General features: G+C 47.0%; 1 protein-coding gene across 5 annotated transcripts in view; it reads right to left on the bottom strand.

Moving 5' to 3' along the window:
* The window catches only part of LOC147442863 (U-box domain-containing protein 51-like), a 78,339-nt gene that overhangs the window by 35,233 nt on the left and 19,273 nt on the right, over positions 1-23,833 (bottom strand). For 2 of the 5 annotated variants that reach the window (XM_086528870.1, XM_086528871.1), the window contains exons 2-4: positions 21,922-22,043; positions 21,409-21,527; positions 21,149-21,309 (exon numbers count right to left, since the gene is read on the bottom strand). In XM_086528870.1, the coding sequence (XP_086384996.1) occupies positions 21,149-21,309; positions 21,409-21,527; positions 21,922-22,043 (402 nt within the window). Of the gene's footprint in view, positions 1-21,130; positions 21,310-21,408; positions 21,528-21,921; positions 22,044-23,833 lie in introns of all 5 variants that reach the window. The other 3 variants (XM_086528872.1, XM_086528869.1, XM_086528874.1) reach the window with 3 other exon arrangements.

The raw sequence follows: 23,833 nt of genomic DNA, 5'->3' as shown, positions 1-23,833 counted from the left end.
TACTAATGTCCAACCCATGCAAACTCATCCAAGTGGTCATCTGTGAGTACCAATAATCTCTGTCTTTCTCTATGTGATTATCACTACTTGGAGGAAGACAAAGCAAATATGGGGTCTCTCTTGTGTGGAGCTCCCAACCTCTCTATAGGAAGGTCACTACCTTCAACATCGCCTCCGCTACCATGGGTGCTTCCCCAAATTCCGCTCTGACAATAGAGTGTGTAGAGGATTTATTTCCGATCATGTGTGACAGCACCATGATCAACGGCTTGTAGTATAGGTTGCATCCGCAAAATAGAACCATAAATTTGGCTAGTGTGTGACCAATCATGATGGTCCTGTAATTGCTTGGGACCAGAGAGGGTCACCACTCTTAAAGAATGGGACTATGATATGGTCTGACCAACTCATGGGGAAGCCCTCACATACTGCTCTGTTAAACATGTGTACCAATATGGGTGCCAAGGTATCACAAGCATCTACAAAGTGCTAGGCTACAAGATCATTCTCACTGTGTGCTCTTCCATTTTGTAACCTATAGATTGCGTCCAGGTGAAAAACGAAAAATAATAACTTGCACTCTGACCATCCTCCAAGTGAAAAACAACAATTCTGTTGGTTTGCTAACCTTTGGGGGCGGTCTGGCTTGCTGTCTTGGTACATCGTGAAGCTGTCTCCCATAATCCATCATTGCATTGGGGATGTGATCTGTATGGGGGGTTGTCTTTCATATAGAATCTAGCAAGCCCTCTTGTTGTTCTGTCCCAAGAAATAGCTACCCCTCTGATGCTTCCTAGCTTTCATATGGCTGGAATGTGCTTTCCCACCTATATCCCCATACATCCGACAGTTGACTTCCTTTGCACTAATGAGTCTCTATATACATGGTGATGTCCATATGGTTTAAGTTGTCCTCAAAGTACCCAACATCTAGGCGGAGTGCTCCATTACAGTTCCACTTTGACATCCAAAGGGTGTCATAGGTTGCATGTTGTCATATTGGTTGTAATCGAAACTCTCCTATAATTACTCTCCCGTCTCTACAAACTTTGTACTTTCTGCTCTGCAAGCTCCTCTACGCGTAGAAAGACTTTCTACGCGTAGACAGTCCTGTCCTACGCGCACCACGGCACCCCCCCCTTTTGCATTTATCTACGCGTAGAAAGTCCTCATACCTCCTACGTTAAAGTTTAAAGACTTTTAAGTTTTAAGTTAAAGGTTTAAGTTAAACTTTTAAGTTTTGCCCTATTCTCAGTCCCTCACCCTAGTACCCTAGTACCCTACCCCACATTTGTGGCTCGGGTTCGATGGATCCACCTATCGAAGGGGAAGGGCCGGGTGTAGATAGCTACACCACCCCAAAAAAAACAACAGCTACATTTAAACAGAGAAACAGAGATATTGTACTATCACCAGGATCCTTACGAGTTGGGAAAACCTCCAGGGTACATGATGAGCTAATGATGGAGAAGGTCCAGGTGATGCTCAAATCAGAGCTAAACTATATGAGGGATGACATCAGGAAGGAAATGCACGCGAGCGCTGAGAGCTACAGGAACTCCATGTATGGAGACATGATGAGAGAACTAAGGAGGGAGATCCGGGGATACAGAATGAGGAAATTCAGATCTTGAAAACGGAATTACGGAACCTAATCAAGGCCGAAGTAAATGTAGCAGAATGAATTATGCAAAAGAAACTCGATGAGGTAGTAGCAAGTTTTGAAGCATGGAGAGCAAATATGGAAAAGCACACGGGGGAAAAAGATGCAATAATCGAGGAGCTAAAAGGAGAACTTGCGGCTTGCAAATCTGCAACTAAGGAGAAGGGAGACGACCAACCTTCGGTGCTGAAGGAGCTCGAGGACATGAAGGATCAGATGAAAGCTCTACGGGAAGGAGATGAACAGAAATCGAAAACGGCATCTTCATGGGCGGAACGTCTTTTTAAGATGCAAGAAAAGGTTGATGAAGCAGAGAAATGGATTGAGGATGCGAAGAAAGGAAAGGCCCAGATGCCCGAGACCACACCTACCTCCACCATTATTAATATGACCATTGAGGAAGAGCAGAAAAGGAAGAATCGGGCTCTGCATGTGCGGGTCACAGGAGTCAAAGACAAAGAGAATGTAGAGGAAGAAGTGAAGGAACTGCTACAACGCATGGGCATCACAGAGCCTACTCACACAAGTGCATGGAGAGTGGGCAAGAAAGGAATCAATGAGAAGGGAAACATAAAGGATAGGGCACTTATTCTCCGCTTTCCAAATATAGAAATAAGGAAAGAATTTTTAAAGAAGAGGCCAACTCTTAAGAAAACCGGTATTTTCCTGGGAGATGACCTTACATTCGCACAAGTGGCACACATGCAAGAGTTGATGCCAGAGATCAGGGCAGCAAGAGAAAAGGGGAAAATCGCCTTTTATAGAGGAGGGAAAGTAGTGGTTCTGGAAAAGCGCTCATCATGACGGTGCGAGACCTATGAGGCGACACTCCGGATAGCGGCGTGGAATTGTAATGGATCATATAGGCTAGATGTAGGTGCCTTTGAAGACAGCTTTAGGGACAGAGACATAGTTTTCTACTCAGAGACACACCAGATATCGGGACAGCTTATGCCACATGTGAAGGGTTATTTATGGGAAACAACTGGTCGACCAGACAAGAGATCTCTACGGGGTAGCCGAGTTCAAGAGGAGTAGCAGTCTTATTTAAATAGGAGCTGAAACCACTACTACAGATTATCAGGAAAGATGAGCAAGCAAGGTATATGTGGGTGAGAATGAGAGCCGAGACAGGTAGATTTCTATATCACTATATGCTACTTCCCTCCAAGTACATCAGTCTACTCCTCACCTAAAGGACAATCCCCTTTCTCCATATTGAATAATGACACATGGGAGTTCTCTAGAGATGGAGACATCATTCTCTTAGGAGACTTTCATGCCAGAACGGCCAACTCTCAAGCAGTATTCTATGATACTTCTGAGGAAATGCTCAGAGAAGTGGATTTATCACAGAGGGGGCTTACTAGAAACTCGCAGGATAAAGAACACACTGAATATGGGAGACATCTCATGGAGATGGCAACTATACATGGTTTGGCCATACTTAATGGTCTAGAGAATTTCCCTTTATCTGGGGGATTCACATGCTTCCCGCACAGGCATGGGGCCAGTACAATGGATTATGTCATGACTTCACCAAGCTTTATTTCTAGTATCGAGGACTTTAAGGTGGGACCCAGACCGGTTGGGATTGCAGTGGATCATGCTCTCTTGACCTTATCAATCTCCTTCCAATACAATGCCTCTCAAGTACAAAGGAAGAAGACACACACAAGATATACTCACGCCAGAGACTGATTCACTCTATGTGGAAAAGATCTATAATAGGATGTGGGCAGCCGAGCCAGTATATATTGTAGAGGAGATTACTTCTCAGTTAACAGAGATACTACATGGAGCAGCACAAGAGGCATACCCACATACTCAACCTGATCAGAAGAGAGGGTCTGGGAACATGCCTCAAAACAGTTGGTATGATGAGGAATGCAGAGAGACGAGAACCCAGGTCCAGAAAGAGCTTACACTTGGGATCATCACATATAAGCAGTCTTGGATTGCTCTTCGGCGTATAGTACGTCACAAGAAAAGGGCATTTTTAGCCAAACTGGAGAAGGATTTTTATCAGCTCTTCTTGAGTCAGGACTCACATGAGGCCTGGCGTTTGTTTCACGAGCACTCACCGCCTCCGACAATTACTTCTCCTGAGATTTGGGGTCAATATGTAACATCATTATATATGGTATCTGGACAGCCTCCATTACCAGATCCGCTAGAGCCATGCCCTGCTACTAGTACTTTCTTTACTACGGAAATGGTGAAAAAAGCCATTGATAAGATGAAGACAAGAAGAGCATATGATCATGATGGTTTAGTAGCAGAACATCTGATCCATGCCAGGGATCTACTTTCAGAAGTCCTTGCTCGTCTGTTTAATCGGGTCATGTGTGAAGGATTACCTGAATCTTTGAAATTATCTACTATCGTACCTATTATCAAGTCAGGGGATCCTATGATACCCGGGAACTACCGTACCATTATGGTAGGTCACACATTGACCCGATTGTACACATCCATTCTTGAGCAAAAATTGAGTAGATGGGCAGAGAATGAGGGCATAAGGGCAACAGGACAAGCTGGATTCAAGAGGGGTTATTTCACTTTAGATCATATTCTTACGCTCAGAGCCATTATTGAGGAAGGAAGAGCAAGCGGGAGAAGGATGTATTGTTGCTTTGTGGATTTTCGGAAAGCTTTTGATACATACCAAGGGCCCGATTGATGCGCAGGATGCAAGAGTTAGGGGTCCCCAAAGAGATTATTTGGGGGATCATGCCTTATATGGGTCAGTAACTGGTTATGTACGTACTCTAGAAGGGGATTCCGACATTGTTCATTCCACCATTGGAGTAAAGCAGGGATGCCCACTGTCCCCTACTTTATTTGGTATGTACATAGATGAGGTATCAGATTACATTTATAGAGAGGGTGACAGAGGTGCTCAACTTGCAGGGTCATGGATCCCTTTGTTGTTGTATGCAAATGATATTGTATTGATAGCATAATCACCAGATGGAATGCAGAGGCAGCTAGATGCATTACATAAATTCGCGGAGGACAGTGGACTGTCGGTAAACTTGGGTAAAACCAAAATTATGGTGTTTAACACCACACCGCAGTGGGTTAGGAGATCGGCACCTACATTTGCATATGGCCAGGATACAGTAGAGTACACAGATGCATACACATACCTTGGTGTGGTATTTGCAGGACCGAAGTTTACTCTTAAGAAAGCAGCGGATGCTAGATTGTCCAGAGCCTCTGCGGCCTTGGGAGGGTTGGAGAGGATGTGTTCACAAGTGCAGTTTCAGGAACCACGAACAAAACTTTGGCTCTTTGATATTGTGGTGACTTCGGCTATGCTTTATGGGGTCCAGATTTGGGGACCATCCGTGGATCACGATAATTGGAAGTCAATGGAGAGACCTTTGGTATCTATGATTTCCCGAATGATTAGAGCCAAGGCCTCCATACCACACGCGATTACCCGAGCGGAACTAGCTGCCCCTCCGATAGAAATTGAAGCTCTTACCAGATCAGTGTCCTTTATACATGGTTTGTGGGATACAAATAATTGCCGATATACTAGACTGGCCCTCGAATCCTCTCGACAATTAGCAATTAAAGGGGATACATCATGCTGGTATGCGCAACTGTTCTCGTGGTTTCAGAGACACGGGTTCAGTATGGAAAGATTACCCCCCTTCCAATACTCTCTTGAGGCTCCATCATGGCAATTACACGAACGGAGATTAATAAAATCATCCGTCAGGATCTTATACAGTTGGATACTAAGAGAACATGGGTAGATCCTACACAAGAATTGGGCACGAAGGTGGCCGACTACAAAGAAAACTTCCTACAGCTATCTGAAGATGGATTTGTGATTCGCCCGAGCTACATGGATACCCACCTGTCTCATGGTTTGAGATGTGCTATTGGTCAGATTCGTACATTCTCACACCAGCTGGAAATTGAATTTGGCAGATTTAGGGGAATCCCACCTGAGAGCAGAATTTGCAAGTTATGCGGAACGGAGCCGGAGACAGAATTACACTACGTATGCCATTGCACCGTATACTATGAGATACGTGGGCGTTTCCATTGCCTATTTAAAGAAGGCTTTGGACCTCTAGATAGAGTCATGCAATACGAAGATCAAAGATGCTTAGGCTTGTACCTACTGGAACTACATCGGCACAGGGATAATCTAATGAGAAGACAAAGAGCACTACAGCCTCAAAGGCAGATCATAGATTTCTTCGGATCGAGAGAAGCAAGAGTGGAAGGAGAAGCAAGAGGCCAGCAGCCAGCACAAAGGAGTACCCACATTCATACCAAAGGCACCCTCATTGACAGCGCGATTGAGCTTAGGAAATCCAGACGACCACGACCGAGATGCAGAAGCACACTTCACCGGAGGAGACTACAACAAAGGATTAGAAGCATTCTAGCCAGACACCCAGAATGCTCCTAAGAAGTTTATTTAATACTTCGATTTAGTTTTTCACATTTATTTTCACACTTTCACACTTTTCACACTTAGTACTTTAGTACTAAGGTACCCAGACATTGTAACAGATTCACCACTGTGTATCAGTTTGGTCTCATAGGTCATTCTGGCCTTTTGAAGACGTTAATATAACATTTCATTTCATTTCATTTCTCTTGCTTCCAATATTTTGGGCACGCAAACCTTACTATGTGCCAACTGTGCAAGTGTAAGGTCCTCATCAAGGTATATCTTCACCCCTTTAAGCGTGGCACATTTAGATAGGAAAGACGTTTTGTTATCCATGTCCCCAAATCTCAACATCACAATGCATCCGTTCTTATTGTCAGTGTCTCGTACTCTCCATGCATCCAAAATAAGTGTCTCAACTACTCCCATTTTGCAGTTACAATTGTAGCACCTTCCCACGGGGTGCCCTTTTCAGCCCATCCCACTACACGAGTTCGAAGTGCTCAAGGTTCCCTTCTTGTTTCTTTCTCACGGGTGGAGTTCATCATTTCCACTTTGTTTGCAGAGGTGGTTTTTCCCTTTTTTGCCACTTGAATCCACTCAAAGTTCTCTTTGGTTATATTTTCAATTGTTTCCATCTTTTGCTTTGTGCCTGCCACAACATCTGCAAAATAACTTTTCGGGATATTCTAGTTCTTTTTTAGTTCCGAGGCATCCTAGAATGGTTTTTGTGTACATAGCTCCTTCCCATAGCATGTGATCTCCTTTCTACAAGCATGTAATTGATTTGCTATATCTTCAATTTCTTTCTCCTTGTCTACCAAGACAGCGGCTATGTCTTTTTGCAGCTTTTCTATCTCACTTTTCTAGGCTGCATCCATTTTTTTAAATACTTCAATTTCCATTGCATTCACCTCTACTGCCAAGAGTGCCTACATTTCCCCTTTCAATGTTGTGTACATCTAGGCTTGAGTTTTCTTTTGCAAGTCCCTCCTCATTTTTGCATACATATCATTTTTGTGAGCTTTCATAACTTCATACATCTCTCTTAAATCTAGTCTCTCATGAGAATCACTTCAACCTGCTCTGAACAAACCTTACACACACACACACACACACACATACACACATACACACATACATACATACATACATATATATATATACATATACATACATATATATATATATACATATACATAGACATATGTATATGTGTATATATATACATATACATATGTATATATATACATATACATATGTATATATATATATATATACATATGTATATACATATATATACATACATATATATATATATATATATATATACATACATACATACATATGTGTGTGTGTGTGTGTATATTTACACACACACACACTTTTTTTTTGTAAATCAATTTGATTTAGCTATTTGTGGGAAACCTCAAAGAGAGGAAAACCCACCAAAAAGATGTACAAGGAAAGGAACACAACAGTGTTCGGCGGTATAGAATAGCTAAAAACATTCATAAGAAAGCTGATGTATCTCTGCTGTGATATCACCAACTTCCAAGGCAAACCTCAAAGACTCCTGAAGGGAAATCTTGAAGAAAGGTAGTGGATCCGTATGAATGAGATGGAACATATAGCCATTACGTTGCCGCCACAGGCTCCAGTATGCCCAAAACCTGACCCACATGAAGAAGGCTGCAAAGCACTGCAACGCCGGCGAGAAGATACCGAAAATCCAAAACCGCTTATGGAAGACCGTCGTGGGAAAACGTAGCCGCATACACGCAGAAACCCGACGAAGGAATTCTCGAGTGACACGGCAATCCCACAAGAGGTGACAGACATCCTCATCGGCAGATAAGCAACGGACACATGACGAAGAGCGGATACGGCGCATCCGAAGAAAGGTACCCACTGGGATCACACCAAGTAAACACCGCCAAGCTCCGAGGCCCGCTACTGCTGCTCGCCCCCCCTCCTTTGCTGTTGCGCCATCGCTCTCCTCCCCCCCCCTCCCTCCCCCCGCTGCCCCTTCGCTGCCCCCCCACCCCCTTCAGCCCCTGCGCACTGCCTCTCAACCCACCCGCTGCCCCCCCCTATCTGCGCGCGCTGCCCCATTAGCTGCCGCAGCCCGCTGCCCCCCCGTCTGCGCGCTGCCCCTTAGCTGCCGCAGCCCGCTGCCCTCCTCTCCCTCTGCCTTCCCCGCTCCATCCCCCCCGCTCGCTGCTGCTTGAGCACCCGCACATTGCACGGCTGCCCTCTTCGCCCTCGCTGTCTCCTCATCACCCCCCCCCCCCCCCCCCCCCCCCTCCCCCCATCCTCTTCGCCCCGAAGGCCCTCTGCACCTGGCTCGGCAGCACTTTCTCTTCGGAAAAGTGCCTGGCTGACTTGTTTGCAGGTTTCTTCTTCGCCGCCCGCTTCTTCGACTCAGCAGTAGACACAGATGGAGGCTCCAGCTTCACCTCAGAGGGACTCGCCTGAAGCCCCCTCGCCCGACCCCGCTGAGCCCACCATTCGACTTGCTCTTACGCCGGCAGAGCAAGCGAGCCTTGCCACAGAGGTAGAACGCTTGCAGGCGACTTCTGTCATCTGCAAGGTTCTCGGCACTCGTCCCAGCAGAGGAGAGCTGCGAGACCTTCTCCAGGCCCGCCTCCTCGCAGAGGTGGGCAAGATCTTGGATGTCCAGATTCTCGGACGGGGGTACTACCAGATTGAGTTCGAGACTTCCGAGATGGCCTCCAAGGTCATAGCTATGAGTCCATTGGCCATCCGAGCATCACGCGCCCACTTTCGACAGTGGCGACATGGTTTTGACCCGTCTTCGGATGTGCTAGTAGAGGAGGCGGACATCCCCATCTCAGTCTGCTTTCCGGGTTTACGGAGGGAGTACCTTCCACTTCTCTCCAGGATTGGCTCCGCCATCGGAACTGTCCTGGAGACACCTCGTACGGCAGCATCAGTAGCTGCCAAGGCAGCTGGCATCCCTTCAGTTCGAGTTTTGGTCAGAGATACCCACACGCTCCCGAAGGTCATCCTTCTGCCTCGGGTGAGTGGGGGTTGGTTTAGACAGAGTGTGGAGTACTCGGGTCTCCCGAACCAGTGCTTCATTTGCAGACTGATGGGCCACCTAGCGAAGGCCTGTCCACGGAGGAGACCACGACCCGCACCCGAGCCTCAGCCCCAGCCTGCCAAGGCTGGGCCGCAGCCACAGCCAGCGACACAGAGCACAGATTCAGCGCCACCCTCCGAGCCTGGGGCTCCAGCGGAGGAGGGGTGGCAGCAGGCCCGTGGCCGTCGACGCCAGGGGCCACAGCGACAGCCTGGCACTCAGAGTGGCCCCCAGGTGCCTACTCAGCAGCAGTGGGTTCCCACGGGGAACCGCTTTGGTCCTCTTGAGCAGGAGGAGCCCCCTACGCCAGCCACCACCTCCGCTTCACCCTCGCCAGCCGCTCCGCCTTCCGATCTCCCCTCCTCCTCTTCATGCCCTCCCCCGCCCTCTGCTACCGCTCACTCCCCACCTCGGCCCCCCCATGTCTCTGTCGCCCCACCCCACTTCTCCTCTCCCCTGCCCCCCCCCAGCCCCCTCTCCCCCTCCTCCTGCTTCAGTACCACAGTCGGCTCAGGAGGCTGGACCCTCGCCGGCGGCTAGGAGATCTCTTGGCAGCGCCTTCGCCACGAGTCGCCTAGCGAGAGAGGGTCAGCCCTTCATGCGGCCCCCTCTGCAGATTCAGACATCTCCTCTTGCAGCTATCCCTCGTGGTTTGACGAGCATTGACCTCCGACGCCACTGGGATTTCTTCGATTACGGGTTTACTCGTTTTCTTGGCGATTCCGCAGCAGACCACGAGGCAGTCTGCTTCAGAGTCCACGCTTTGTTCCTCGCCGCTAGGGGGACAGAGGCCTTGGACTCAGCAGTTGTTTTCTCCTTCCCCCTCTGTGGCAGGACTGAGACAGAGTGGTCCCTCGACTCAGTGGTGGGATGGTTGCATACACAGGTTCTCGAGTTCTCTCACCACATGGGAGAACTTGGCGTTACAGATTTGCTACAGACTTTGTGGCCACTGGCCAAGTTTGCGGTGACACCCCCAGATTCAGCAGGATGTAGACACATTGTGGTGTACTTTTTTGCTGATACGCAGTGTTTGCCTTGCTATGTATTCATTCATGAGGACTCCTGGACAAAGGAGTTTGCTTTACGCACAGCTCGCTCTACTTGGGCTTGGACCAGGCACTCACTATAGTCTCGCCTATCTAGAGGACGCTCGGATGCGGATTACTCCCCATCCAAGCCTGCTTCGAAGATAGCTCGTCTTGCTGGTGCGGCAGCATCTGTTCTCTCTCGCTCCCCATGAGGATCGTCTCGTGGAACGTGCAGGGACTAGGTGGGCCCCAGTTTCAGCGACAGCGGGGCCGATTGCGTCAGGAGCTTCAGCGTTGCCTTGTGGGAGGAGAGATTGATCTCCTTATGCTTCAGGAGCACCATTTGTCTAAGAGCCGCATTCGACGATGTGGTCAGATTTTGCGTGGACGCTATGATACCTTTTGGTCTGCTGCTTTTGGACCTGGAGGCATCCAGGGTGGGGTATGTATGACTATTGCGGACTCATTACAGCAAGCCATTGTGGGCAGAGGGATTATTGTACCAGGCAGGGCTCAGTGGATTACTATGCAGGTTCAGGGTAGCCTTGTGGGCTTCCTGAACATCTATGCGCCCAATGTGGCGAGTGCTCGTGCAGAGTTTTGGTCACAGATTGTTGAGTCTTTGCCACAGGTTGACCAGTGGTGTGTAGGACGGGACTTCAACATGTTGGAGGACCCTTCTGACAGGATCGGAGGCAGCCATGTTACTTTGCATGGAGTCGAGTTAGCAGCTTGGGAGAGGTTTTGTATGACGTTGAGGGTCTCGGATACATGGCAGCATTCTGGCTTTGTGAGGCCTCCAGAGAGTCTTGCCTTCTCTAGATTGGACCGCAGAGTGGGAGGAGTGAATCTATCGCGCATAGATCGCTTCTACACTAGTGATCACTTCAGTGACTTGGGGGGATCAGTTGGCATCCTGGCAGGGACATCCTTCTCGGACCATGCACCAGTGATCCTTACAGTGGCAGACAGGCAGAGGAGTGGGAGCACGATGCTTCGCATCCCAGAGCGGGTCTTGTTGGACTCAGCACTCAGAGAGAGGGTCGAGGCTCTATGGACAGAGGGCATGGACAGCCAGGCTCCACCTGCAGACAGAGTGGCCTCAGGCCTAGCTCAGCTTAGCCACTTCTTTCTCCAGGAGTCTTTGGCTCGACGGGCTGCAGCGAGAGAGGAGGAGCAGCGTCTCAGACGAGGCATTGCTTCACTACAGAGGATGCAGGAGCAGCATCCAGACAGTCCATGGTTGGAGGAGCAGTTACAGCAGGCTCGACAGGAGCTTGCTTGCATAGAGGAGAGGCGCCATGAGTTTGCCTTTCACCGACAGGCATCTCAGTGGACTCAGGTGGGTGACAAAGTGACAGGTGCTTTTTTTGAGACAGTGGGACCTTGGCACTCGCATGCCAAGGTCAATCAGTTGAGGAGACCCGATGGGTCAGTTGTTTGTGAGCCAGAGGATATGCGTGCAGTTGCTACTGACTTTTACCGTGAGCTACTGTCGGCTGAGCCCGAGTCAGAGAGACAGGATGCATGCAGGGAGCAGGTTTGGGCACAGATGCCTTGTCTTGTGACTGAGCAGATGCGGCAGAGGCTTGAGTTACCTCTTCAGCTTGAGGAGCTACACACAGCTCTTAGGGCCCTTCCTCGTGGTAGCTGTCCAGGTGAGGATGGGCTGACTTTCAGCTTCTTCTTGGAGTACTGGACCTGCTTGGCCCAGATCTTTGTAGTGCCTTTCAATACATTCTGCACACAGGAGTGATGCCGGATAGCATGAGTGGGGGCCTGATTTACCTCATTCCAAAGGAGGGTGGCTCCTTGGATGAGATTCGACAGTGGCGCCCCATCACCATTCTCAACTCAGCCTACAAAATTCTTGCCAAGGCTCTGAGTTTGAGGATTCAGCCACTTTTGGAGAGCCTTCTACATGGGACTCAGACAGGTTTTGTCAAGGAACGCACTATCCTTGACAACATCTTCACTTTTTGGGAGGCTTCTGCCCTTGCACGGCTCCGTGGGAAGGACCTTGTGATTCTTCTTCTCGATTTTGAGAAGGCATACGACAGAGTTGACTCGGACTTTCTAGAGGGCACGCTACGTAGGATGGGCTTCTCAGAGGCTTGGATCAGAGGGGTGTCAGCTTTGTACAGACAGGCTCACAGTCAGGTGCTTTTGGCAGGAGGTAGAGGTGAGCGCTTCATGCTCACACGATCGGTCCGACAGGGTTGTCCTCTTGCCCCGTTCTCTTTCTGTTCTATGCGGAGGCGATGAGCAGATTTTTGGTGTCACAGCAGGTTGGTTTGAGGGGCTTAGCACTCCCTATACGGGGAGATGAGCTTCTGGACGCTGAGTTTGCCGACGACTCAGCCTTGTACTTAGAGGGCCAGGAGGCCAATTTACACAGATGTGGACAGGCTTTGGAGACCTTCTGCTGTGCATCGGGCGCACTGATCAACTGGAGAAAGACAGTGGCTTTCTCAGTTGGTAGTGCTCCTGTGCCAGATTGGATGCCAGGAGAGGGTTTCAGGTGGATTCCTCCAGGGACTGCAGTTCGGTACTTGGGTTGTCAGGTTGGTTTGGATTTATCCCCCGAGCAACAGATTGCTCCTCTTCTCCTGTCCATCAAGAGAAAGCTGTTACATTGGAGCTCAGCACGACTTTCGCTGGCTTGTAGAGTAGTAGTTGCCAACCAGGTGTTGTTGGCGACTATGTGGTACATCACTTCTTGCTGGATCTTCTCGAGTTCTTGCATCAGCCAGGTAGAGAGGCTGATCAGGAACTTCCTTTGGTCAGGTCGCGACACTCAGATTGCCCGAGCCAAGGTGGCTTGGTCGGTCATCACACTTCCTTGTTCTCAGGGAGGGTTTGGGATTATTGATCCAGCACAGCAGAGCAGAGCCCTTCTTGGGAAGTTCGTCGTCAGAGGACCTCTTCCAGGCGAGGAGCCCTGGAAGGAGTTCTTGTTGCAGAGGCTTCGTGCCAGGGTGCCTCAGTCAAGAGGCCCTTGGCAACCTTCGACCAGATGGATCTTTACAGAGTTGCGCCGAGTTGGTTTGAGCAGGAGACTGGAGGACCGATTCGCTGTGAGTTTGCTTCGTTCTTGGGAGCTATTGCGGCGTGGCCTAGAGCAGCGACAGCCGACGTGCACGGAGGAGCGCCTACGGCAGCCCCTCGTCTGGAACCCCATGGTTAGCACTCAAAGAGGCCACTTGGTTGGGAGTAGGCCTCATGTTTCTTGGGGTCCCATGCCAGCAGGTCCAGCGCGCTCTCTAGGTGACTGGCTAGAGTTCACAGGTTTGTCAGAGGAGGTGCAGGTTGTCCAACTACAGGGCATGAGAGGGGTTCAGAGCATGTGTCAGGACATCTCAGAGTCAGTTCCAGCTGATTGGCTCACGCCTCTCGAGCCAGTAGCACCCCGGTGGATGGGAGCCTTCACACGACTGGAGGTTCTCATTTCAGTCAGGGCTTGCTCAGAGACTGTCCCAGCCCTGTTTTTCGAGCTTCAGGGTGGGGGACGATTACAGAGAGTTGCAGTAGAGGCCCCGCAGGTAGCAGAGTGTTGTTTCCAGAGGATCCGAGTTGTGGGCATCTGTGGGAGGACTTGCGTCATAGACCCTGACCCAGCAGCTCTTGAGACAGGACACTGGAGGCTATGGGCTTGGGAGTGCTGTCCACTGGCACGAGTACAGTGGGATCCTGGTGAGTGGCTATGGAGGGACCCATTCTCTTTTGCAGACCGCCCAGGAGTCCCTTTCTTTCAGTACACTGTTCGGCTTGGACGTCATATACTTGCAGCACACAGAGAGGTCCGCCCCGCTGCAGCACGTCATTGGCAAGAGGAGGGTCTCACAGTTGAGTTCTTGGCAGCTTTTTGGCAGAGGCTGTGGGACTCCAGACAGCCGAGGCGCGTCACCTTGTTCCAGTGGTTGGTTGCACACAGAGCCACAGCAGTAGGGAGCTGGCTTGTACATAGTGGTCTCTCGGCCGCATGTACAGCCTGTGACCAGTTGGTGGAGAGTCAGCGACACTGTCTTTGGGACTGTCCCTCGGCCCAGCAGGTGTGGCTACGAGTTCTTCGGCTGATGCCTGCCCTCTCCACGGCTCGACAGTACACTTGGGGGGCGGCGGCTTGGTCCACCCTCACGGGCCCGGCACTTCAGTTTGAGCTATCTTCCACCAGCAGGATGATAGTGATAAGGGGGGTCGACCTACACTCCAGCCTGCTACAGACCTTACTCCACAGAAGTGGAGCAGTGAGAGAGCGGAGTGTTGGGAGCTCATCAGCGGCCTAGCTCTCTGGTTCATCTGGCGGGCCCGTTGTTTCCGCATCTTTGAGGCTCGCCTTGTACCACCAGCAGAGACTGTTTGTGACTTTTGGCTAGAGCTGATCCATACTCTCAGAGGACAGCTTGAGGGACTACAGGGCAGCTCCGACCGCATGCGGGAGCGCCGCGAGGCTTTCCTTCGACTCTGGCGCCCTGGGCCGTTTTACTCCATGGTCCAAGGGGTGCTCAGATGGCACTACTGTCCACCTGTGTGGCTTTTCCCTCCTCCCATCTCTTGATTTAGCCCCATTGTATATATGCTGTTTTTTCATTGGGAGAGTCTCCCCATCATGCTTGTTGTAGCCCTCTCTTGCAGAGGTGGATGTAGCCCTATGGGCAGCTTTCATTAACTAATAGAAGGATCTTTTTCTCGGAAAAAAAAAAAGTAAACACCGCCAAAGAAACAAACGTTCTTTCAACGGCAAACGACTTTCCCATAGTGTAGATATAATCCTGCGCCACCAAATATCGGATTTATGCATGTGCCAAATAGCGTTGCAATGATCAGCAATCCATGGACGAGGCAGCAGAAGAGCATATGCCCGGCCAGCAGAAATATCTCAAAATGGCATTTCCCCAAGCTTCCAGTCAGACATGCGATCACCATCTGCCAAAGGTGAAACTGGCAAGAAACCTGACAACATTTGCTGTAATTCTCTCCAAAACTAGCGATAGTGCATGCCCAATCCAAAGCAGCGAGCGGCAAATGGAAACTCAAAAGTGAAACCATCTCCATCCACCACATCCTCAACCACTCGAATGCCACGGCAGGAGAGGAAATACGCCTGGCAAGGCGAGCGATCAACCAAAGTAAGAGAAAAAGCCCGACTCCAATGAAGACTCTCCGCACGAAGCGAGTTTCCTTCCCTCCGAGCATTCCAGGAAAGATAAATCGTAACCTGTTTCCATGCAGAAAGCAAGGTGGAAGAAAGAGGGCATCCAGGAATACGAGCATCCATCTTACCAAATACTGCCTCCCACATGGATGATTGCCAGTGACCAAATGAAGATGTAACCACATGCTGAGTCAAGTGTGCAAACATAAGAGTCCAAGGCTGAGATTGTTGCACTAGTGTAGGCAAAAGCATAGCCTTCCTGGCAATGACATGCCTCCGCAGGTCCAATATATTCAAACCACCAAAGCGCTTTGGTGTACATAGTTTCGCCATCGATATCAAGCGCAACCCTTTTTTGTGAGCACGCGTTCGCCACAAATGAGACAAAATGGCCGACATGAGAGAGTCAAGACAATGACGGGGCCAATGCAACAATGGCAAAAAGAACTGAACATATGCCACAACGATACTCTGAACAATTCGAAGGCGAACATGTAGCGGCCAGGTAGAAAGCTTCTACTAATGCAATTTAACATTCAGGTGATTCATAACCCAATCCACTTTCTACGTGTGAGTAACATTCCATCCAATTGGATAACCCAAATGCCTAGTGATTACATTTGGAAGAACAATCTCTCCTGGCCACAACAGAGCATGCCAATCACAAGAACGAAGCGGCAGAAGCTTTGATTTACGGAAATTGACTTTTAGACCAGCCGCAAGCGCAAACAATTCCAAAGCGTTCATAATCTCTTGAACATCATTTCGCTGATTGCAGGGCAGAAATAGCGAGTCATCTGCATAAGCAGTGCGCCCTCCTGTTCTTCGCTGTTGACAGGTGCAGTGTTGCACAGCAAGATTGTTGGTGACAGCTGTAGAAGGCTTTGCACGCCAACTGGGGTATTGTTATGCAGGACTGACAAAGCAGTTTGTATACAGGGTAGTGTCTCAGTCAAGCTCCATTTCTTTTGGCAGAATTTAGGAGATGTACATTGTTGTGGGTTTTGGTTGTTGCTTTCGGTGAAGCATGTACATAGCTGTGGTTCGCATCTTATTTGCAAGGTTTTCTCAACAGTAGGCTCCAAAAGTTTCTCGCCAGTAGGATTTGTTTGCAGAAGGGGTTTTCTTTTAATTTATGTTTGACTCACTGTGCGTCTTTAAGCGTCGGAAAGCGATGGATTCCACGTCGGAGGCAGCTTCTGAGATAAAGGCATGCTTGTATGAGGACTTTGAGGAGGCTCGACAGGCATGGAATGGTCAGGCGCCTGCTCTTGAGGTGCGCATTCCGGTGCAGGATCTTATGGACCCAGTTGCGTAGTACGCTATGAATGCAGTTATTCTGTTTTTCCCGGGGAAAATGCCTACTGCGCAAGATGTCGGCCAATGGGTCGATTTTCTCCTTAAGCGTCAAGCTGTCCGTGGTGTCTACTTTGGGGCGCGTGGATTTTATGAAGTTTTGCTCGCAGATATAAAAGCTCGAAATCTTTTGCTTGAGATGTCTCCCCTCTTTTTTAATACGTAGATGACACATGTTCTCCCGTGGGCACTCCCTAAAGACTACCAGAGTCTTATTCGTCACAAATGCCCGGTGTGGGTGGAAATTGTTGATTTTCCTCGCACGTGGAGACATTTCCTGCCGTTGTTGGCTGCGTAGCTTGGGAAGGTTATCTGTCCTCCAAAATTGGATGCGAATACCAACAGGTTTTGTATTCTTTGGAACACGGATAAGATTACCCCTGATGGTATTATGGTTGACTCAGGTGATCCTTGGGTGGGCAAGCGCCCTTTTAAACTTAAATGGGAAAAATTTGCGAATTCTTGTTTTCGATGCGGCAAATTTGGTCATATGCAATCCGAATTTCCAGAGCCAGTCTTGCAACCCCCTCCCTCTGCTGTTTCTTTGTCCACCTCTCTCCCTACTGGAAAACCCACAAGTGATGCCAAGCCAAGTGGAGTTTCTACTGCTAAAGTGGCTTCGACTGTGGACAAAGGGAAAGGCAAGGTACAACATGTTACTGATCTTGGGACTGGGACTGCTGTTAAAGGCAAAAAAGTTGGCCCTGCTGATGTCAATACATGGGTGGTTCCGAAAAAAGCACTGAAGATTCGCACGCCACTTTCTACTCGTAATTACGTTCCTTCTATTAATGCTAACAAGAATGCATCGTTTAAGAAACTTCCATGCAATGACAATCGCACGCTGATTGATGCATGGGATAAAGCGATGCACTCTTACAAAGATGTACTCCTTGGTGAGGCTTCCACATCGCATGTGAACACTGTGGACACGTTTCCTGCCCTGACTCTGAGGATGGGTCCTCGCACGGATGCAGTGGATGGAGACGTGTCTATGGGCACCTCCACTTGATTTTGAAACTTGTTGCTTTATGTACATATGTTTCCAATGCAAAGTCATATTAAATGCATCTCATACAATGTGCGTGGGTTATGCAACCTGGACAAATGGCGGCTGACCTGGCACTATGTACATACATGTAGGGCAGACATAGTTGTATTGCAAGAGCACAATCAGCACGAGTTTGCTGGTCAATGTTTCTATTTTGCCGGATATTGGATTGCGTATGCTGGCTTGCAAGATTTCTCTGGTGTATTGATGATGATTCAACATGAGCTTCATCCTATTATCTTATACAACGATCCGCTTGGTCGATGGATGGTTATACAGTGTCTCTTGAATGGTCGAGTTCATGAATTTGGAGATACATATGCATATACGGTCTCTGGGCAAAGAGCTCCTTTGTGGCGAGAAATCTCGTCTCACCCATGGACAACGAATGCATTTTTGTGTGGAGATTTCAATAATACTCCTGATTTACTTGACAGTACCACGGGACATTCGCATATGTTGCTTACGGAGAAGCATAACTGGGATCTTCTAGCTGCCTCTTCTCAAATGATTGATATATGGCGTTCTTTGCATCCTGATGCCTTTGGTTTTACCTTTCAGCATGCTGTTCATTCCTCTTACAGAGCCGATTAGATCGTTGGTATTTGCTTAATGGGCAACAATATGAAGAATTTGTATGTGACATGAGGATATATTATGCTCTGCAGTTATCGGATCATTATCCTCTTTTGCTGTCGTTGTCTTTTGGACAGTCTCTTTGTGATCGGCCTCTTCACAGGAAACGTTTGTTGCATGTTAATAATGCCTATCTTACTCATGAAGCTTTTCGTCACAGGGTTGCCGATATTATTCCCCCGTTGTTGGCTCAAATGCATATTGATTTGGATGTTGCTTGGTATCGTTTTGTCATGAGAGTACAAACTGTGATTTCTGACTATGGTAGGCAGCATATGCAGCGTATTCGGGAGACTGTCGATGATGCGAAACAGGTTAGTCAACGATTACATCAGCTGGCTGATTTTCGCCCATTGTCTGGCTCTGAGATGACGGAGTTATGTGAAGCTCAAGTGTGTATTCAGCAAAATGATAAGAGGAAGCTTACTAAGTGGCAGACGCGTGCCCGACAACAGGCCTTTATGGAGATAGGTTGTGCTTCGAAGAAATTTTTTAAGCAATTGCATCATTCGAGAGTCTCGCAGTCGATTAAACATGTTATGCTTCCCCCGGGTGCTTGGACTTCTTCGAAGCGAGAATTGGCTGAGGTTATGGTTTCACATTACCGTACGGTGTTTGCTGCCCCATCTCAGCCTTCTTCGGCAGCTTATCGAGCGCGTGAATTTTTGCTTTCTTATGTTCGTCCGATCCTGTCTTCGCAGGAGGCACAATGCCTTAAAGATCCTTTCTCTGTCGCCGAATTGCATGGTGCCTTGCTTGCATTGGGCCGGTGGAGATCTCCTAGTTGGGACAGACTTACTGTGGAATTTTTCCTCTCGTTTTGGGATGACCTTAAACAACCTCTGATCTTCATGATAAATGTGGCATGGGAAAAACAGGATCTACCAATTTCATGGAAAGAGGGCTTACTTAAGTTGTTACCCAAGAAAGCGCTTTACGAGCAGTTCTCTCATTGACGGCCCATAACTTTGATGCCGCTGATATACAAGATTTTGGCTAAAATGTTGGTCCATCGCATCAAGGACCATTTGTTTACAGGGCTTCATCAGGCTCAGTATGGTTTCATTCCTCGTCATCAAATCATGGACAATTTGGCCAATCTTATGATTGGCATGGAATATGCTAAGTATACGCAGCAAGATGTGCTCCTCATGCAAGTTGATATTGAAAAGGCCTTTGACACTGTGCATTGGGACTTCATTGCTGCCACAATGAGATGTCTAGGATTTGGTCCTAAGTTGGCAAATGTGGTTTATTTTTTGTATGATTGTAGTACGTCTTCGGGCATCCTCAACGGGGAATTGACAGAATCGTGGCCGCTTGGTTGTTCGGTTAGGCAAGGTATACACACACACACACACACACACACACATATATACATATATATATATATATATATATATATGTACGTATGTATGTATGTATGTATGTATGTGTGTCTGTGTGTGTGTATACATACATATACACACACAGACACACATACATACATACATATATAGATGTATATATATATGTATGTGTGTGTGTGTGTGTGTGTGTGTGTGTGTGGATATATATATATATATATATATATATATATATATATATATATATATATATATATATATATATATATATATATATATATATATATATATATATATATATATATATATATATATATGTATGTATGTATGTATGTATGTATGTATAGACATACATACATACATACATACATACATACATATATATCTCCCATGTAGAGTGTAGGCGTATGCAGACCTTCATTGATATGGATGATCGACAATGTTAGGTAATCCAGGCCCGATAGTCGATAAGGTTCGTATGGTTTGTATGTCGTAAGGCTTTCATTGCTTGCAAGCTGCTTCTCTCCGTGCCCTTGCACTTCCTAACCCTCCCCTCCAAAAGGCTTCGAAAATAAGTGAGGGAGTAATAGGTAAGTAGGAGACATGTATGTGGTCCAGAAGGGATTTTTCGCATGAGGGATCATTTTTGCAAGAGGGAGCAAAACCAAAGTGGTACACGGGAAAAAAAAATAAACCCCTAATTATAGAGAAGAGGGCAGATGCTTGGGTCTTGGTTGAGAACCATAGTTGAGACATTCGGGAAGAATCTTCAGCTTTATTGAGAGAGAGTCTCCCATTTTCACTCTCAAATGAAGGCTGATTGCTATCTATGCAAGCATCTCTCTCCGGCATGCGTAGATGCTGTTTTTTTTGTGAACAAGGAGAGATCTCTCTTCGTTTTGTATATATGGTTATTGATGAAGCATGATGAGTAAATTTTTTGCGTTTTTCTCTTCATAAGCTTTGATGGTCATTGGATTTGGTTATGATGTTGTTTGTTGTGTTTCTAGAGAGTCTGCAATAGAGATTTGATCTGTATAGGAGAGTGTGTTTCCTATTTCTTCTTGGGATTGAAATCAATGAATTTTTTGCATTCATTTTGCTAGGCTTTTTGGATTGAAAACAATTTTTTGGTTGAAAACAAATCGACCTTTGGTCTTCAATGGTTTCCACCTTCTTGATGTTTTTATTCTGCTAGAGTTGTGCAGTGTAGTAGAGGCCATTGCCTACAACTATCACAATGTCAATGTGGAACACTAAAAATATCGGTGCCTTTGGACCTTCACAAGAACAAAAACGAGAGTCCAAATAAACTTGGTATTAACTTCCTAAAACAAGCAGCCACATATACAAAATACGGTACCATTGGAATTACAATAACTGAGGCTAGCAGAGGCATGACTGTCAACAGCAAGTGATGATTGAGGTGACACTCTTGCACTTCGCATGGAGATGAGCTTTCCATTTGATATGACAAACACTGTACAGGGGTACGAACCATCTTCTAGAATGATGTCTGGTATACTGCGCCCCTTGAACTTCCTGCAGTACATACAGACTGTCATTTGACATACACCTTCACTATACAAAACTCAGAATAGAAATTGTTAAGCTTTCTAGTAGTTTCCACATTTCCTCTACCTCAAGAAAGTCGAAGTGGATTTCCCTAGTACAAATTTGTTCGCTCCTAATCTGGAAATTTGGTCACGTAATGAACTTGCAACATTATCATCCTCCACTATGACAAACTCTGGTCGTAGCTGGATCCAACACAAGACAATTAACATAGCTTTCAACTGCATTAAAACAGCAGAACAAAAACCTGTGCGATATACCACAGAAATAAATGGATAGACTGTGAAATTCACCTTTTCTTAAAAGAGAGACACATGCAACAGAACTCTGAAACTCATGCAATCCATCTCTATTAATTAAACAGCTTAGGTGGTAGCTTTTAAACAGCAAAAAACTGGCTATAACTATGTGCAAAGGCAAAAATAAAATTTATATGAGAGAAATTTAAAAAACAAATCTAAAAGACTACAAAACTGTCAAGGGTAGGTTGCAAAACAGTAAAAAGATAGAACATTCATATCAAAGTTTTTATGTGACCATGAAACTACCAAATAATGCAAAGTGAAAATTACTGAATACCTTCCACTTACAACATAGTCTCTGATGTGCTTGAAGATCTTGTTTGACTTGTGAAAGCAAATCACTCCTATAAGCAGCCACAATCTCTGGGCTTACTTTGTTTTCAGGAACGGAACCACCCACTGTTTAATTTGACATAAAAAGAACCTTGAAATCTGATACTTCGCCTAATCTGTGTCATAACAAATTAAAACCTTACAATAATGCATGCAAGCACTCAGGATCCACAAAATCTGTCTAGTGAAAAATGCCATAAGTTAGCAGAAACATGCATAAAAATATAGACTTTAAACCATATGTAGTGCCCATCTTACTGTTACAACATTTTACCAAGCATTCCCATATCAAAATTTTCAGAAACTACTGTTGGAGTTTCACCTCCTATCCGGTGGTGGCTCAGATATCTCCTAGGAGTAGAATAGGGAGTGGAGTGCTCGGCCGGAGGTATGTGTCTCGCAAAGAACCCTTGTGTACCTGCGTTTTCCAGCCGGTTGTCAACTCAGGAATGTTTCTGTTTTTCAGCATGGCCAGATCTTGTCCAACTGCTGCGGTTTGAAGATCAAGGTGATTTGTGTGCAACGGTTCAAGTGTGGTACCTTTGCAGATTTTCAGCCAGCCGATTGGAGACTTTTTCTGCAGTAGAGGGAGCTGATTTTAAATCGATTTCGGCCGGTGCACCTCGAGGTTCCTTTCAGCCTTGAATCCCGGTTTGCACCTGTCTATGATTGATATTCTCTTTTGCCTGGCATCGACTTGATATGTCGGAAATGGACAATGGAGAGTCAATGTTGCTATACACCAACAAAGACATGGTGGTTCTAGCCTGCATTGTGATTGCATGGTCTTCTCAAATGGATGTGTTGCTAGAGATGGCTGGATGCTTGTTCTCCTGGGAAGGTGATAAGTTCTATCATATCCAGACGTATGTGGCCTCTTGGTGTTAGGTGTAGCTTTTTGCCAGAGGTGGTGATGTGTGGATCTTGGAGGAGCTTGGCATCTAGTCTTGACTATCTACATAAATCTTTGTTTACCCGTACATGGTGGTCCTCGATTCTTGTTCTGCAAGGAGGATCATTGTGTGTTACCTATGCTTAAATGAACAGATGGATTGATGATACTAGCTGGGAGACAGTACGACTACCTCGTGCGATGTGACCCGAGCTTTGTAGCTCGAGGGAATCGATACATCTTGCACCAATAGCATGTCTGATACAGAAGCAAAAGCAAAAGGCACAAAAGGATGATGCTTCTGGTTTTGGTGAGAGATCCAAGAAGGAGGTGATGGAGAAGAGGGGCATATTTAGAGGGATTGCCAGAAGAAGTCAGATTCAAATTGGGAGTTCGGAGAGGCAGCTTCTCTTGCACTTGTTCCGAATGTTACACACTTGGCTCACCTACCTTCATCTTCATCGGGGACTCACAAAGACTTGCAGATGGATAGCACTCTTATCAGATTTCTTTCTCAGCACCAGGCTCACGCGGTGACTCCTACTTCCTAGGCAACGCTTATAGGACCTATTCAGCCTTTGGAGGATGGTGTGGCAAACTATCATGTGCATGTGTGCCAAGTGGACATGCTTCATCGACTTCTAGAGCCAATTTTGTATATATCTTTGGATAGGCGTGTCTAGAACCCTAGGAGGATTAGTACCAACAATTTTGTGAGCCTCCTTACACGACCTGCATATTCGAACAAGTCCATTAGATTAGGTTTTCCGATTTTGGAACCCTCTTGTATAAATGGTTTATACTTGAGTTTTGACAGATGTAATAACACTTCGGTGGGCATCTAACATGACGTGCATGTAGGTCTAGGCTAGAGGAACATGTCGGTCTTTCTCTTTCATCAAATGGTTCATGAATCAGTGAGATATAGCCATTCTACCGCCTCAAACTCACATGTGTGCACATC

The sequence above is a fragment of the Adiantum capillus-veneris genome, chromosome 14 (genome assembly GCF_014529385.1).
Source record: "Adiantum capillus-veneris isolate H3 chromosome 14, ASM1452938v2, whole genome shotgun sequence".
In the NCBI taxonomy this organism is placed as follows: Eukaryota; Viridiplantae; Streptophyta; class Polypodiopsida; order Polypodiales; family Pteridaceae; genus Adiantum; species Adiantum capillus-veneris.
This window is presented reverse-complemented; position numbering and strand designations above follow the sequence as displayed.